Source organism: Hyaena hyaena, unplaced genomic scaffold, assembly GCF_003009895.1.
Source record: "Hyaena hyaena isolate Hyena2069 unplaced genomic scaffold, ASM300989v1 scaffold_4, whole genome shotgun sequence".
Taxonomy (NCBI): Eukaryota; Metazoa; Chordata; class Mammalia; order Carnivora; family Hyaenidae; genus Hyaena; species Hyaena hyaena.
The window spans coordinates 4,436,827-4,451,891 of NW_024080636.1; the positions used below are offsets into that span (position 1 = coordinate 4,436,827).

General features: G+C 61.4%; 1 protein-coding gene across 1 annotated transcript in view; it reads right to left on the bottom strand.

The window, feature by feature from the left end:
* Positions 1-13,206: 13,206 nt before the first annotated feature.
* Positions 13,207-15,065, bottom strand: part of SHISAL1 (shisa like 1) — a 20,117-nt gene continuing 18,258 nt past the window's right edge. The window contains exons 4-5 of the mRNA XM_039235571.1: positions 14,536-14,705; positions 13,207-13,382 (exon numbers count right to left, since the gene is read on the bottom strand). Of these exons, the coding sequence (XP_039091502.1) occupies positions 13,207-13,382; positions 14,536-14,705 (346 nt within the window). The remainder of the gene's footprint in view (positions 13,383-14,535; positions 14,706-15,065) is intronic.

Here is a 15,065-nt window from a genome sequence, read left to right on the forward strand (position 1 = left end):
TCACTCATCTTTGTTCCTCGAGGCTGATGTGGGAATGAGGCTCCTCCCAGGCCCTTCTGGAAGCCCTTACTGGTGGCTTCTTCTGCCGGGCCTGGTCGGGCGCTGGGGGCACAGACCTGAGCCAGGTGTGGGCCCTGCCCTTCGGGGCTCAGAGCTGTTGGGGGAAGCACACGGGGACCCACACACAAGTGCGGGAGGTGCGCGCAGTGGTGAATGCCCGGGGACCCCGGGGGCCTGGCCTTGAACCCTCGGGAGCCGGAGGAACTGGCTCAGGGTCCCGCTGAGCCCTGAGCAGGGGCAGGAAGGTGAGGGAGGTGCGCAGGGGGAGGGCACAGACTGAGCTGAGGTCGTTCAGGGGCTCAGACGGTGGGTGACATGAGATGCAGCTGCTGCAGGGGTGAGTCTGGAGAGGCGGCGGCCATCAAGCACTTCCACTGCCAGGCGAAGGCACGGGACGCGAGCCCAGGGCCTTGAGGCAGGCAAGGAGACTCCCTCCCCATCCTAATAAAGGCGGGGGTAGGGCTGCGGGGGCAGGGCTGCGGGGGCAGGGCTGCGGGGGCTGGGTGCCTCTGCAGTTCAGACGGTGGGTGACATGAGATGCAGCTGCTGCAGGGGTGAGTCTGGAGAGGCGGCGGCCATCAAGCACTTCCACTGCCAGGCGAAGGCACGGGACGCGAGCCCAGGGCCTTGAGGCAGGCAAGGAGACTCCCTCCCCATCCTAATAAAGGCGGGGGTAGGGCTGCGGGGGCAGGGCTGCGGGGGCTGGGCTGCGGGGGCAGGGCTGCGGGGGCAGGGCTGCGGGGGCTGGGCTGCGGGGGCAGGGCTGCGGGGGCTGGGCTGCGGGGGCAGGGCTGCGGGGGCTGGGTGCCTCTGCAGTCCAAGCACCTTCCACGCACAGGCTCCCGAGCTCCCCGACGGCCCTGAGGCGGGCACGCTATTTCCCCCTGTTCCGACGAGGAGACTGAGGCTCAGGGAGGTCAAGTGACCTGCCCAGGGTCACGTGTGGAGTCCGTGGTGGCGTCATCGCTCTGGTGCAGGGCCGTGGCCCGGCGGGCTGGGGGCAGGAGCCAGCGGGTTGGTGGCCACGGCCGCCCTGGGGGGTGGAGAGAGGTGCAGAGCCCGGAACCTGGCAGCATCGATGACGAGCGTCCCAGCTGGTGTCTGCATCCTGACTGGGAAGATAAGACAGAGCACCTGGCAATCTGAATAACAACGACGCTTCCAGAAGGCTGAGCGCGTCTGCCACAGTCACTGTTAGCTGACAAAGGGGGGGTGGGGGCCAACAGGACCGACGGCCAGGGGAGCCGCTGACAACGCGCCCTCCGCGGCGGTGGCACTGACTGCGCCGGGCACGCTCTCCGCGCCTTCCACCGCGCCCCCCAGCAGCCCAGAGAGGCAGGACGCTCGGATCCACATCTCACGCAGAGCAAACAGCACAGGCGCCCGGTGTGAACCGTGGGGGCGGGTAAGAAGGCAATCCCACCGAGGTGAGAGCAGAGTCCCCGCAGCGCAGAGCTCTTGTCCGTGAAAGAGGTGGTCTTGGAAGGCTGCCTGGAGGAGGTGTACTTGTGTAACACACAAGCGTTGGGAAGATGCGAGGCAGAGCTACCGTGAGGTGCCCCTGCACCCCCCCCCCCGAACCAAGCGGGACGACAGAGCCCGGCAACCCCGAGCGCTGGTGAGGAGACTGAGCAGCGGGAACCACAGACTCCCAGGGTGGGACCGTGTGCAAACTGGCTCGGCCACTTTGGAAAGCAGCCGGTGGCATAGACCACAGCTGAACAGGGGCCCAGCCTGTGACTCTACACCTGCACACACTTGTACAGGCAGCATTCAGGCCCCGGAAGGGACCCTGTCCTGGTCCCCAGAAGCCATAAGCGTGACCTCACACAGTGAACGGGAGTCTGCTGGTGTAAGTTGGGGACGCAGAGACCCGAACACGGTCCTGGACCGTGCAGGTGGCCCCGCATCATCACAAGGGTCCTTCAAAGAGGGGCGCGGGGGGCCGGAGTCAGAAGGGGAGGAGAGGGCACCGGACGCGGGCGACCCCGGAAGCTGGGACACCCGAGGGGACCGCTTCTCCCCAGCGGCTCCGGGAGGGGCCAGACCCGTGGGCGCCCAAGACTCAGCTGGAGCCTCTGGGTCGTGGCGTCCTGGTGCCCTTCCCTGCTTTGGGCCAGAGCGGGGAGGTGAGCACGGGGTGCAGGGACCCGCCCTGCAGCTGCCAGTGTGGACACGGCACGTAACAGGCAGAAGGCGGGCCAGTGTGGACCGGGCACCTAGCAGGCGGAGGGGCAGGCGGTGTGGACCAGGAACATAGTAGGTGGAAGGGGAGCCAGTGTGGACGAGGCACCTAGCAGGTGGAAGGGCAGGCAGTGTGGACCGGGCACATAGCAGGTGGAAGGGCAGGCAGTGTGGACCGGGCACATAGCAGGTGGAAGGGCAGGCAGTGTGGACCGGGCACATGGTAGGTGGAAGGGGAGCCAGTGTGGACCGGGCACATAGTAGGTGGAAGGGCAGGCAGTGTGGACCGGGCACATAGTAGGTGGAAGGGGAGCCAGTGTGGACCCGGCACACAGCAGGTGGAAGGCGGGCAGCTGTCTCCAGGCGCCCCCGGAACCCCAGTTCCCTGCTGCTCCCTGGGTGTCCGGGAAAGGTGAGACGCCAACAGAAACTGTTCGTGGACAATGAGAAACAGTGAGTGTCTGGAGGGCGCTGTGTCGTGTCGGAGGCCCTCCCCGCCACTGGACAGGCCAGACAGATGGGGGAGGGCAGGACGCGGTCCCTGGCGTCGCCACGGCCTGCAGCTGCCACAGACCTGAGGTCCCCGCGAGGCAGGGAGCATGCTGACGGCCCTGGGGGAGGGGAGGGGCTCCGGGCGACAGGACGGGGTGTCACGGGGGCAACGGTCAGGGCGTCTGCCCCCCACATTCGTACCGCGGACCTCGGTCCTCTGAGGACTCCCCCTCTTTACGCCTCCGGCCCCACCCCTCCTGGTTTCCCCTGCCTCCCTCCCGTCGCCTGCTCCTCCCCGATTACTTCGCCAGGGGACCCCTCGCCCCCCCAAGGCCTCCCCCGCACCCCTCCCCTCTCTCTCCCCAGGGGACCCCCAGCCCCTCGGACTCCAAGACAAGCACCCTTGGCCAAGTCCACGCCGGCTGCAGCCCAGGCCTTCCTCCGAGAGCCTCCTCGACTTGTCCCTAACATCAGTCCCTCGATGCTCACAGGCATCTTGAACTTGAGAGGTCCCTGCGCGGCTGGTACCCAAGGCCACACCCACCCCAGGGTTCCCATCCCAGTGGCTCCGTCCCGGGTCCTGGGTCTCCCCCCTGGAGCCCCTCTTCCTCACCACCCCCCAGCCAGTCTCACGGCCCCGTCCCTGCTTCCGCCCACAGCCCTGCCTGTGACACCCTGGTGGGCTCTCTGCTGCCAGAGGGAACTTTCTAGAAGACACATAAAGCCACGTTCCCCTCCTCGAGGGGTGTCCCCTGGGCCTGAACCAAAGAGCCCACTCTTCACCGCGGCCCCGCATGATCCACCCTGCTCTTCCCTCCTGGGCTCCCCCTCTCCTCCGCACCCCTGCGCCTGACCTTCCTTCTGAGGCACGAATACCCCAGCTCTCTCTGCCTTGGTGCCAATGGCCTGTCTTATCTGGCGGGCCGCGGGGGGCCTCAGACACCCTCCGGAGTTCCGGACATTTGTCAGGGAGCTCGGGGGTCTTTCAACACCTGCATCCTGAAGGTTAATTTTTAATGCCGTTTCAGTAAATATTTGATGCCATGGCCTCCGCTGGGAGGTCTGCATCCTGCATTAAATGCCACAAAGTGCCTGAGATGCTGTGTTCTTTTCTGTGGCCGCCCCGCCTCTTCCTGCTCTACAAAAATAAAGACTCCCTTGGCCTCCTGTTATGAATTTTTCAAGTGCTTTCCGCATCCACTCTGGTCCCCGATCGGCATCTCCATTAGGCAGACAGAAGGTCAGAGGGGTTTTAAGTGGAAAGACATGGTAGAAGCTTTCCATCACGTAAGAGGAAAGCGAAGCCTGGGCAGGGACGTGGCTGTCCAAGGTTAACCAGCGAGCCCGTGGCAGAAGGAATCCAACAGGCAGCCGTGCCTCCCAGCCCCGTCCCGTGGGCACGGACATCATAACAGACCGCGTGGGCCTGGCCGTAATGAGAGCGGGGAGCAGGGAGGGAAGGTGGGGGGGAAGGGGCCTCAGGAAAATGAGCATCTGGAGCAAGGTTTTGAGGGGTGAGTAGGAGCTCGCCGAGGAGCTGGGGTGGGGAACCCAGTGAGGTGATCGGGCTTGGATGGGTCTGACCCATTCTGAGTACCCAGCGCTGGCCGGGAGCGAGGCTCAGGTCCCTGTTACGTAAATCCTGGTGAAATCAACGTGTCCCGAGCTCCCAGGCTCTTCCTCCTTGGCCCATGACCGACCACGGCCCCTGGACCCCCGCCCCGGCTCTGTCCAAGTCTCTGCCTTTATGTTAATGCCCCGGGGCTGCCTCGAATACCCTGGCCCACCCCCCACGCCCTCCTCTGCCCTCTGGTTGGGACAGGGGTGGCAATAGGGGACGAGGCCGGAGCTAGAGTCACACCCACGCACGTGAGCGTGCACACAGCACACGCATTTATGCACACGCACAGGACACAGACGGAACACCACACCCGCGCTAAGCCCAAACCACATACCCGCCCCCACAACCCACATATGCTGCACAACACAACACACACACAGTATATGTCACACACGTACCCTGCACCCACGCCATACACACAGGCCACATCCTCCCCCACACTCACACTCACACACACTGCGTGCACGCTGCACACACGTGTGCACACACACACCTAGGCCTATATATCATGGGTGATACGGCCCGTGTCTGCGATCCCTCCCGGAGGCCCCACTCCCCACCTGGCACACGCCTGTCCCTCGCCGCCTCTCTCTGGCTCCTGCTCCCCTGGGACCTGCCCCGCCCAGGACACACCCTCTCCCCTCCCCACAGCGCCCACCACGCCGCGCCTGCACCCCTGCCTCGCCTCCAGGGCTGTCTGTCCTCACCCGCATGTCACTCACCTCAGACCCTACAGCCGCCCGCGGGGCCCCCTCCCCCGCCCCCACATCCAATCCCTCTGCGGTCCTGTGTGTCCCACCTCGTTCCCAGACCTGTCCACCGCGCCCAGCCTAAACTACCAGAGCCTCCTCCCTGCAGACTCCCCACGGCCTCCTTGCCTCCCCGGCGCGCCCCCACAGCTGTGCCCCGCTGAGTGTCCAGGGATGCGGCGCTGGGCTTCCTGAAACTCAGACAACCCTGGCGGCCTTCGCAGGGAAGGGGATTCTGGGCTACGAAGGCCCCAGGGTGAGCAGGTCCACAGCGGGGCAGTCAGCACCATCTCCCTGTTTCTTGTCTGGCTGGATGAGCCGGGGCAGAAGGCGTCAGCAACCTCAACCGGGGGCACGGACCCCTCTTCCTGCTCACAGAGCAGACGGAAACGGGGGAGGGGGAGCGTTGGAGGTCCCTGGACCACATCCCCCTTACCTCCCTGCCGGTGGGGGTTGTTTGCTCCCCCGCTGATGTCTCAGAGAGGTGAAGCAGCTTGTCCGAGCACACACAGCAGGGCAGCACCAAGCCAGGTGCCAGGTGCCCAGGGAACTTCAGGGGACACCCGGATCCTGGGAGACCACACCGGGCAATTCTTGAAGCCGCAGGACTTGGGGCAAGTTGGAGTCACGCCTTGAGCCCGAGACCAAAGCTGTCTGGCAAGGAGCCCCCCAGGAAGGAAGACTATTCTGGGGGCATCTCTGAGGACCGGACACCCTCTCGGCCCCCAGGTGAGCATTGGTTCGCACCGTTCCGGGCAGCGGGTACCCGCCCTGGGAGAGCTGCGCCGTGCCCAGGCATCTATTCTCGGAAGCAAATATTTTCTCAGCCAAGGCCAGAGTTTTAATGACGGTGGGAATAAAGGAGGAAAGGTTCTCTGTTCTGATGGAGATACATTCCTTCTTCCCGGGCCCCGTGGCGCCTGATCTGGGAGCCGGGCCGGGCGAGAGCCCCTGCACGAGATGGCTTTGGGGCACGTCGTGGCCACGGGACCAGCCTCGGCTTCCCTCCACGGCAACCTCGCGCTGCACACGTCCTCGCTCCCGCCGCAGCCCAGTGAACAATAATGAGGGATTCCTGTCAAATTGACACGAAGGAACATCATCCTTTCTCGCAGGCACTGTTTCCCCCAGTCTGTCCAGGCCTCCGTGGAAACATCTCTTGGTTAATTGCTCACTCAAAGTAGCATCTTTGTTTAAGCATTAGCCGGCCGCGGTGCCGGCTTAGGGAATCTTAATTGATTCCCAACTATTGTGCCGCCTGGGCAGTGTGGGTCCCCCTCCCCACCCCCGCCCCAGGGCCAGGTGGCCGGGAGCGTGGACCGGACCACAGGAGCCCCTCCGAGGGTGGGGCCTGTCTTGAGGCCATCCGGCTGCGTGCCCCTGGGAACAGAGCGCCATGTGGCCGAGTGCCTGCTCCTTGCCAGGCTCCTGGCGGGCACCATCTAGGTTCCCCCAGTGCCCCCATTTTCAGCCGGGCCAGCAGGTCTGGGAGGAACAGGTGACTTGCCCAAGGTCACAGGGCCTACGGATCTGGTTGGCTGGTCTCTCGGCCCTCGCTTGTCCGCACCATAGAGTTTCGATCTATCTGGAACTTGAGCTCAAAGAGGGGTCTGCAGACAGTCACGCCCAGTCTAGTTCATTCCGGAAGAGCATCTTCAAAGAGACTTTTCCAAAACTCTCCCTGAGGTATATTCGCCCCCTGGCCGACCACATTGATCTTCCAGGCCAAGTAAGTGGCCAGGAATGATTTTCTGCACATCACTGGCTGCTGATCCTTGGGGGCGGGGCTTTGCCTTTCTTATCTTTTATTCCCTGCACTTGGCCCCGTGCACGGCCAACTCTCAGCAAGCCCGCGTTGAAGGAAGGAATGAATGAAGGGTGTCTGGCTGCATCCTCAGAAGAGTGCACACTGGTTCTCAGAAGGAAAAGTGGACGGGGCAGAGGTTTGCAAAGGGATTGGCCAAGATGTTCCCTCCGGGGATGGAGGGCCAGGCGGGCGACAGGAAGGTCTGACCAGTTGTCCTGACGTCTCATCTCCCTTGCTGTATTTGCTCCGGGAAGGACCAGGAGCTGGAAAGGGTTGATGAATCCCTTTTCAGAATCACCTTGCTCTTGGTCCAGCTACTACTGCCCCAGATGCCCGTCTGTGGGTGTCCCTGGAGGCACCAGGGTCCCACTTTGGAAAGCACGTAGGGACACGTTTGCTTCTCTGTGCTAAGATTCGCATCCCGCTGGGGCAGGCCGACAGTTGGAGGTGCGGAACACACGAGGGTTTGAAACGATACGTGGAATGCCAGTGAGTATTTAATGGCCAGCTCTTGAGAGGAAAAAGCCCTGATCTGTAACACTGGCTGCCCATTTCCATGGTGTAAATGCTGTCAGCATGACGTCCCTGAGCTCACAGTTGGGAAGAGACACACAGTAGCCAACATAAGTAAGTTTCACCGCACGGATACAATCACAATCGATGTAACGAGGTTCAAGAGCACCGATGGCAGGAAACGTAGCGAAATCGTTATTAGGAAGTGAAGTGTTTCAAATATCTACTACTTTTGTGTTTAATGTAATCTATTTAGTTGTCAGCTCCTACCATTTAATTTTTAGAGTGGCTGTATTCAACACGGGTCACAAAATTCCTAAAAATTTACCTCATAGCTCTTGGGAGCCAGCGCAAGGTGGCCCCGGGCACATCTTGGCAATGCTTCTGAATTTGTTTTAATGTGTACTGGGAAAAATAAAACTTTTACACCAAAGATACGATTGCTTAGAGCAAGTCTGAGCTTTCAAAGAAAGCGACTTGATTTAAAGTCAATTAAAAATGGATTAAGTAAACAGCACAGGGGAAGGGGATACACAGATGAGAGGAGCACCCAGGAGCTGAAGTTTGGGAAATAAAAGTTGTTTTACGTAAATGCCTTTAATTAATCACCGGCTGTCTTGGGGGCAGGGTAACATAGATGGGCAACCCACATGAGAGGAAAGACAGTTAATTAACAAAAGAAAGGAAAGGTGTTCAGCCTCCCTAACCATCAAAGAAATGCAAACCATATAAAAATGAGGGTGCCTCACCCTCACGAGCTGCTGGTGACAGTCCCCTTGGGAAGGAGGCTGATGCCGGTACAAAGAACCATACAGCTGTTACCCCCCCCCCCCCCCCCCCCCCCCCCCCCCCCCCCCCCCCCCCGCCGACCCAATCATTTCCCTGCCTGGAATGTACCCAGAGGAAATAATACAAAAATGGAAAATCCATCAACACTTAAAGGTGTTTATTGCTACCCCTAAGTTTCTGGAGTACGTTTGCACCACCCCCCTCCCCCGCCCTGCAATATCATTTGTCACAGCAAAAACGATTGTAAGTTATATAAAAACCTCGCTATAGGGGAACGGCTCAGTTAATGCTGGCACGTGGGACCTGCACTTCTGCGTAGCTGGTAAAATGATATGTGGAAAAATTAATTAAGGAAAACCACAGGATAGTGGCTAATTTAATGCTAAGTGAATACAATTAGGATGCAAAACAACGCGTACATTATGATTAGAAACAAATTAAGCCACGTGCATAAGCAAGCAGAAACTGTAAAACACCTGTGGTCGCGTGCACAGTTCTAAGGCTTTTCTTCTAGATTTTCCCTCTTATGCTAATAACCACGACAATGTTAGGATCGGCATTTACCGGGGCACCTGTCACTTGCTGGGCCCTATTATAACCCCCGTCATCATCGCGCCAACTACGTGCTCCCCGGAAGCCCGGATAGAGCCGGTTCTGGGTCAGAGTCCACACTGAAGTTCCGGATGATAGTGGGTCCAGGCCAGAGAGGGTCTGGTGTGTGAGTGCCTGGGGCTCCAGGCCTCGTGCACTTTGGGGGATCTGCGGGGTTCTGCCCCGAGAGCGGGTGGGGCCTGACTTGGGCAGAGAACCCCCGATATCCGGTCCAGTGGGGGCCACGCCCTTTGTGAGCACCCTTCAGGGGTTATTCTCACAGTGGGAGCCGTACCGCTTCCTGCTCTGGAAACGTGGGCTATGGAGTCAGCTGGACTCGGGTGTGAATCCCGGCTCAGCTGCTGTGAGACTCAGGGCAAGTTGCTAGCTCTCTCTGAGCCTCCATTTCCTCTCCCGGACACAAGCTCAGGATGGATGACAAGCTGGGATGGGGACATTAAACGGCACCACTTGCTGCAGCTGCTTAGCTCACAGTTCCCCGAGAAGTGGGAGGTCCTGTTATCAGCAATAATAATGCGATTGATGCATGGATCCGACACTTAACAGGTGCCTACTATGTGCCGGGCACTGGGCAGAGGAGGTCACATTCATCCAACATGTGGTGTTAAGCACTGACAGCAGGTGCTGGGGGTACAGCTGAGCTCACGACAGACCCACCCCAACCGTCTTCGGGTCTCCTTACAGCCGAGGAGACAGACCCCAGCCAAGAAAATAAACACAGCAGCAGGTGGTAAGCACGGTGCAACGATGAAAGGGGATGAGGGGGAGTAGAGAGGATGGCTATTTATAAAATAGGGAAACTTATTTATAAATTTATAAAATAGCACAGCTACTTTATTGGCCAGGGGAGGCCTCTCTGACCAGGTGACATCTGGGCAGGCACCGGGTGGAAGGGAGGGAGGGAGCGGGGCAGGTACCTGGGAGAGGAGAGATTCAGGCAGAGGGCATGGCAGGTGCAAAGGCCCTGAGGTGGGAGGGAGCTTGGCGAGCTCCAGGAGCTGCGGGGAGGCCAGGGTGGCTGAAGCAAATGGGAGAGACGAGGACAGAGGGACTGGGGGGGGGGGGGGGGGGGGTCAGAACACGTCGTGGGCCGTTGAAAGGATGTTGGATTCATCCCCTCGACAGAGGGAAGTCGTCAATGGGCGGTCATGTATGTTCTCAAAGGATTGTTCTGCTGCTGTGGGGGGCGAAGGACAGACACAGGAAGAGATTTAGAAGGTGTTGCCTCAGTACTGGCAAGATGGCCCAGATGGTTGGTTTCGGTAGAGGGGTGAGGAGGGCGGGCTCTGGGTCCATTTCCCGGTGTCCCAGCAGGACGTGTGAAGTGGCAGAGTCGGGGCTCTGTCCGGAGGAGACGGCGGGAGGGCAGAGGACACCGGCTGTGCTGGTTTGCGTGTCAACACCGCGTGGACGCAGACCTGGAAGGCAGGTGCGGGGGGACCCGTGTGGAGCTGGGCGGGGGTGGGGGGCAGGAGCGGGCCCCACGGGTGGGTGGAGACGGAGAGAACACGTTCAAGGAAGGAGCCCTGGGCCCTCTGGTGTCGGAGGGAGCCGTGAAGGGGACCAGCGAGGGGCGGGGAGCCGGGAGGGGTGTTGCCCAGGACCGGGGGCTCCCAGGGCTCCCCACCTCTCATTAGCCGTTTCCGTCCTCTGGGACTTAACCTGAGCTGCGTTCCGCCCAGAAGGCCGTATCTCCTCTCCCAGAAAACTCCTACTCATCCACTGAAACCCTTTCTGGGTGTTGTCTGCCCCCGGGCCAGCTAGTGCTCAGCCCACAGGCTGTGGGCCCTGGGACGGCGACTGCTGTTCCCAGCATCACGGACAGGCTGCCACACCCTGATGGATGCGGGGGGCGGGGGGTGAGGAGGGACATCGGCAGAGTGACTGCTGTGTGCGCAGCCTTCTCTGTCTCCTCCTTCTGAACCAGACAGCACTGTCTCTAACCCGCCTTCCAGGGGAGGGGAGTTCGGCTACATCAAAACCTGGGGCAGCGAGGCACCCGGGGGGGCTCCGTCCGTTAAGCTTCCGATTCTTGATTTCGCCTCAGGTCGTGACCTCGCGGTTCACGGGATCGAGCCCCGAGTCGGGCTCTGCCCTGACAGTGCGGAGCCCGCTTGGGATTCGGTCTCCCTCTTTCTCTGCCCCTCCCTGCCTCAAAATAAATAAATTTACAAAACGGGGAGCAAGATCTGAGCCCAGGTCTGTCTCCGACAGCCTCTGCATCTGAGCACTCTGTTTCCTGCCTGTAAAAAAAAAAAATAGAGCTTCCTAGCGGGCGGGGCTGTTCCCATGAGGCAGGTGGCTCCTGTCGGGCACCGGGTTGCTCGGCTGGGCCCGCATCTGGGAAGCCTCTCGTCCTGGAGGCCGAGGGGCCCGCGTGAGAAGGAGCGAGGCTCCGAAGCTGGAAGGAGGTGTGCGGGGGGTACAGTCAGAAGCCCCAGGCGGCCCGAGATGGGGAAGTGGGCCACTGACTTATGGCCGTCGCCTCTCCACGGCCGATAAGGCCGCTATTACAGCAGTGTTACGAAAACTTCTCCGTAACGCGGGCAGCTCATCGACACTGACCGTTGAGTTAAAAACTCTGGACGCGCAACTCGATGTGCGGGCGGCAACAGTTAGAAAGTGGAAAGAGCCGCAGGGGCCGGCGGCTGCGTTTGTGGGGCACAGACTTGGTGCGTCCAGTCCCCCCGTGCTCACCAGGAAGCGCAGGCACTTCGATGATGCAGAATTCGGGGCCGCCCGGGGGACTCGGTTAAGCTTTTGACGTCGGCTCAGGTCATGATCTCACGGTTCGTGGGTTCGAGCCCCGCATGGGGCCCTGTGCTGACAGCTCGGAGCCTGGAGCCCCCTTCAGATTCTGTGTCTCCCTCCCCCACCCTCTCCCTCAAAAATGAACCAATAAAGTTAAAAACCAAAAAGAAAATTAGGCATAAAAGGAAACGGCCACCCCCGGTGACAGACTGAGGCGGAGGAAAGGACCCGTAATCGGGGTGGCCGAGTTCTGGCCCTGGGCAGTTGGGCTCCTCACCACCCTCTCCTGATGCTCCCTTCCGCCTGGAAGGGGCGGGCGGCTGTAGGGCCCATCCAGATGCCACGACTCGGGAGGGCTGACGCGGGATTCGAACCGCGGACTGCCCGAGGATGCCCCTCCAAACCGTTCCATTCCCCCCTCCCCTCTGCCCCAGGTCATAGTTACTCACGGTTACAAGTGAGAAAACCTACGTGCGCACACCCCAGTCACTCTGGATGTGCTCGGGTCCTTTCTTCTGGACCCCGGGGCCCAGGCTGTCCTAAGCACCCAGACTTATTCCATTTGGGTTGAATTGGGGTTTCTGTCCGGATCTACGGCGGCCCTTTGGGCAGGGAAAGGGCAGAAAGGGAGAAGGCCCTGAGCCCCAGAAAACTTTCAGGGGACATTTCTGGCCTCCTGTGGAATATCATCAGTAAAGGGGCTCTCACCAGATAAAGAACCGGATGATTCTATTAAGGAAGAGAGCCTTGAGATGCACTCTGTTCCAGGATAGCTGTTCCCTGCAGACACCCCGGGGGCCCTGACCCCTTACTCAGGCCTCTGCACATGCTCTTCTTCCCACCAGCAACACCCCCTTTATGTTTTGCCCAATTACTCCTCACCCTTGAAGACCACCTCCTCCAGGAAGCTCCCCATGATGCCCAGTCTGGTCGGAGCAAGCTGCCTGTGTTCAAATGCTGGCTCTGCCAGAGACCCGCGGGGTGACCCTGGACCAGTTACCTAACCTCTCTGTGCTTTGGTTTCCTCATCTGTAAAACGGGGATTCACCAAATAAGGGTTTGAAAGCTGAGACGAGGCAGCAACCCAAGTGGACAAAACCCTCGTTCTTATAGTCTAGCCGGGGGGGGAGGGGGGAGGAGAAGCATAGGGAGCACTACCTGAGTGCTCAGCATAGGACCAGCTTGGCTGTGATTTGAAATTTGCTCCTCCCTGGGCCAAGCATCCCCGGGGTAAGGAAGGGCAGGCCAGCTGGTTAGGGGTAAGGATATGGTTCCTGGAAAAGAATCTATGTTCCCTGTAGCCCTACTGTGTGCTCAGCCCTGGGCAAGGTCCCCTCCTCCCCGTAGTTCTCATCAGCATTGTTGAGGGAAGTACTGAGACTCAGAGACAGCCAGCACCGTGTCTGAGGACGCACAGCAGAGGGGGCCTCTGGGTCTGGGCCCGGCACCCCCCCCCCGTGGTGCTGCACGGGCGGGGGGCAGCGCTAAGGAACAAACACCTTGCTGGGTTTTCACCAAAGGCGTGAGCGCACAGTGGGGACAGAGCAGGGGAGGAAGCAGGCGTGCGGCCTCCACTGAACCGGGCCGCGGGGGCAGGAAGCCGGGCTCCAGCCGGCAAAGCCAGCGGTTCAAGGGGACCCGTCCCGGGTCTCCCAGTCTGGCCGAGAGCCGGGGACGTGGCCCTCCACTTCTGAATTCCAATCACGGAGGCCCCCCTGGCGTTCCATGTGATGCTGAGGAAAGAAGTGATGCTCCTCCTTCTTGTCGGCTGGCTTTCTGGAACTGCCTGCTGTTGGGGGGTGGTCTGCAGGAGCCACACACTGAGGGTCCGGCCACAGGGCCGCGGGGGTAAAAGTGATGCCCGAGCTTCATCGGGAGGAAGGTTCTGGGGCCCGGAAGCTCCGGGGACCCCCCGAGGGAAGCATATGAATGAGTTCTGTATCGAGCCAGAGGGTGCTCCATCTGGGTCAGGGAGGAAGGGGGTGAGAGAGGCCACGCTGGCGGCCAGAGGAAGGCCTCCGGGCTGAGGGGGGCCGTCCGTGGGGGCGGGAGTCGGGTCTGTCTTAGGTCACGTGACAGCTGCAGCCCTCTCGCAATTTCCAGGGCCACTGTGGTCTTCACTGGTGCTGTTTCTTCTGTCTGAAGTGGCTTTTCCATTTTGTTCCAACCCCTCATGTCCCCAGGTCTGGCTTGATGTTGCCTCCTCCTCCAGGAAGCCCGCTAGGACTCTGCCCTCCCCTACAGCCCAGTCTCTCTGGACATGCTGTGTCCCTGCGGTTGTTCTCGGTCCTGTCCCATCAGCCGGGGCCGGTCCCCAGACGGGCACCACGGCATCTCCCAGCCCCCACCCAGGCCACGCCTTTCAGAACGGGCAAGTCTAACAAGACCCCAGGGGACTGCCCTCTCCCCCCACCCCCCACTGAAGTCTGGGAGCCACGGCTGTGCACCGGGTTAGCCTGCGGCTGGCTCCTACTTGGTTCTGGGAGACCCGGGAGCGGGGAGGTCTGGCTCGAGCCCACGAACTTACTGCGTGGCCTTGGGCAAGCCGCTTACCCTCTCTGGGTCTGTGTTTGCTAAAAGGGAATGACAGGAGTCCCGCAGGCCGCAGGTGGAGGTAAGACGGTGGGTGGTGCCTGGACAGCGCGCAGGCGTGACTCCCAGACGTCAGCAGGCTCCCGGCACGTGTCAGGGGGAGATGAGCAGAGCCACCCAGGCTCCAGAGAGAGCTGCGGGGTGGGGTGGGGCGGGGGCCTCGAGGGCCTGGGGGCTGAGGCCCTGCGGGGGGCGGGGGCGACAGTGCGGGAGGCTGGGGGCCCCAGTGGGCATTCGGTGCTCACAACGGCGCTATGAGGCCAGGCTGCCGTGTCCCCATTTTACAGGTGAGGAAACCGAGGCGCAGGCAGGTGAGGCAGCCCCGAGGGGCCGAGCTGGGACCCCAGGCAGGTGGGCCTGCCCACGCGGCTGCTGGCTCGCCCAGACCCGCCACGGCAGCACCGAGGAACGTGGGCCGTGTCGGTGACGGCAAGGGTGACGACGGCGCCACAGCTCGGACACCGTCTTGGCGGCCAGCGCGACATGTCGGCAGCAGTGGCGGTACAGGCGGCGCCCCAGCTGCCCCTTCTTTCCCCTTTAGGCCACAGCGGCCCCGGGGTGGCCACCGGCAGCGGGAGAGCAGGCCCGAGGGCCGGTGTAGGTGGCACGGGTGCGCCCCGGCCCCGGCAGCGTTTGCTGAACACCTACTCTGTGCCCTGGGCACGAGGCAGAGAGAGGTCCTGGCCGACGGGGACCCTGGCCTGGTATCAGTGACGTGACTCGGCAGAAGGTGGGAGGTGCTGGGCCAGAGACGAACCACGGGGAGCAAGTCGGGGGGTCTGGGCCTGGTGGGGGTGGAGCCTGGTGGGTACTGGGGGAATGCCTGTGGGTGTGGGAAGGAACTGAGGGAGGGAGAGCAGGGGGAGGGAGGGAGGGGCTAGAAAGGAGAGAGAGA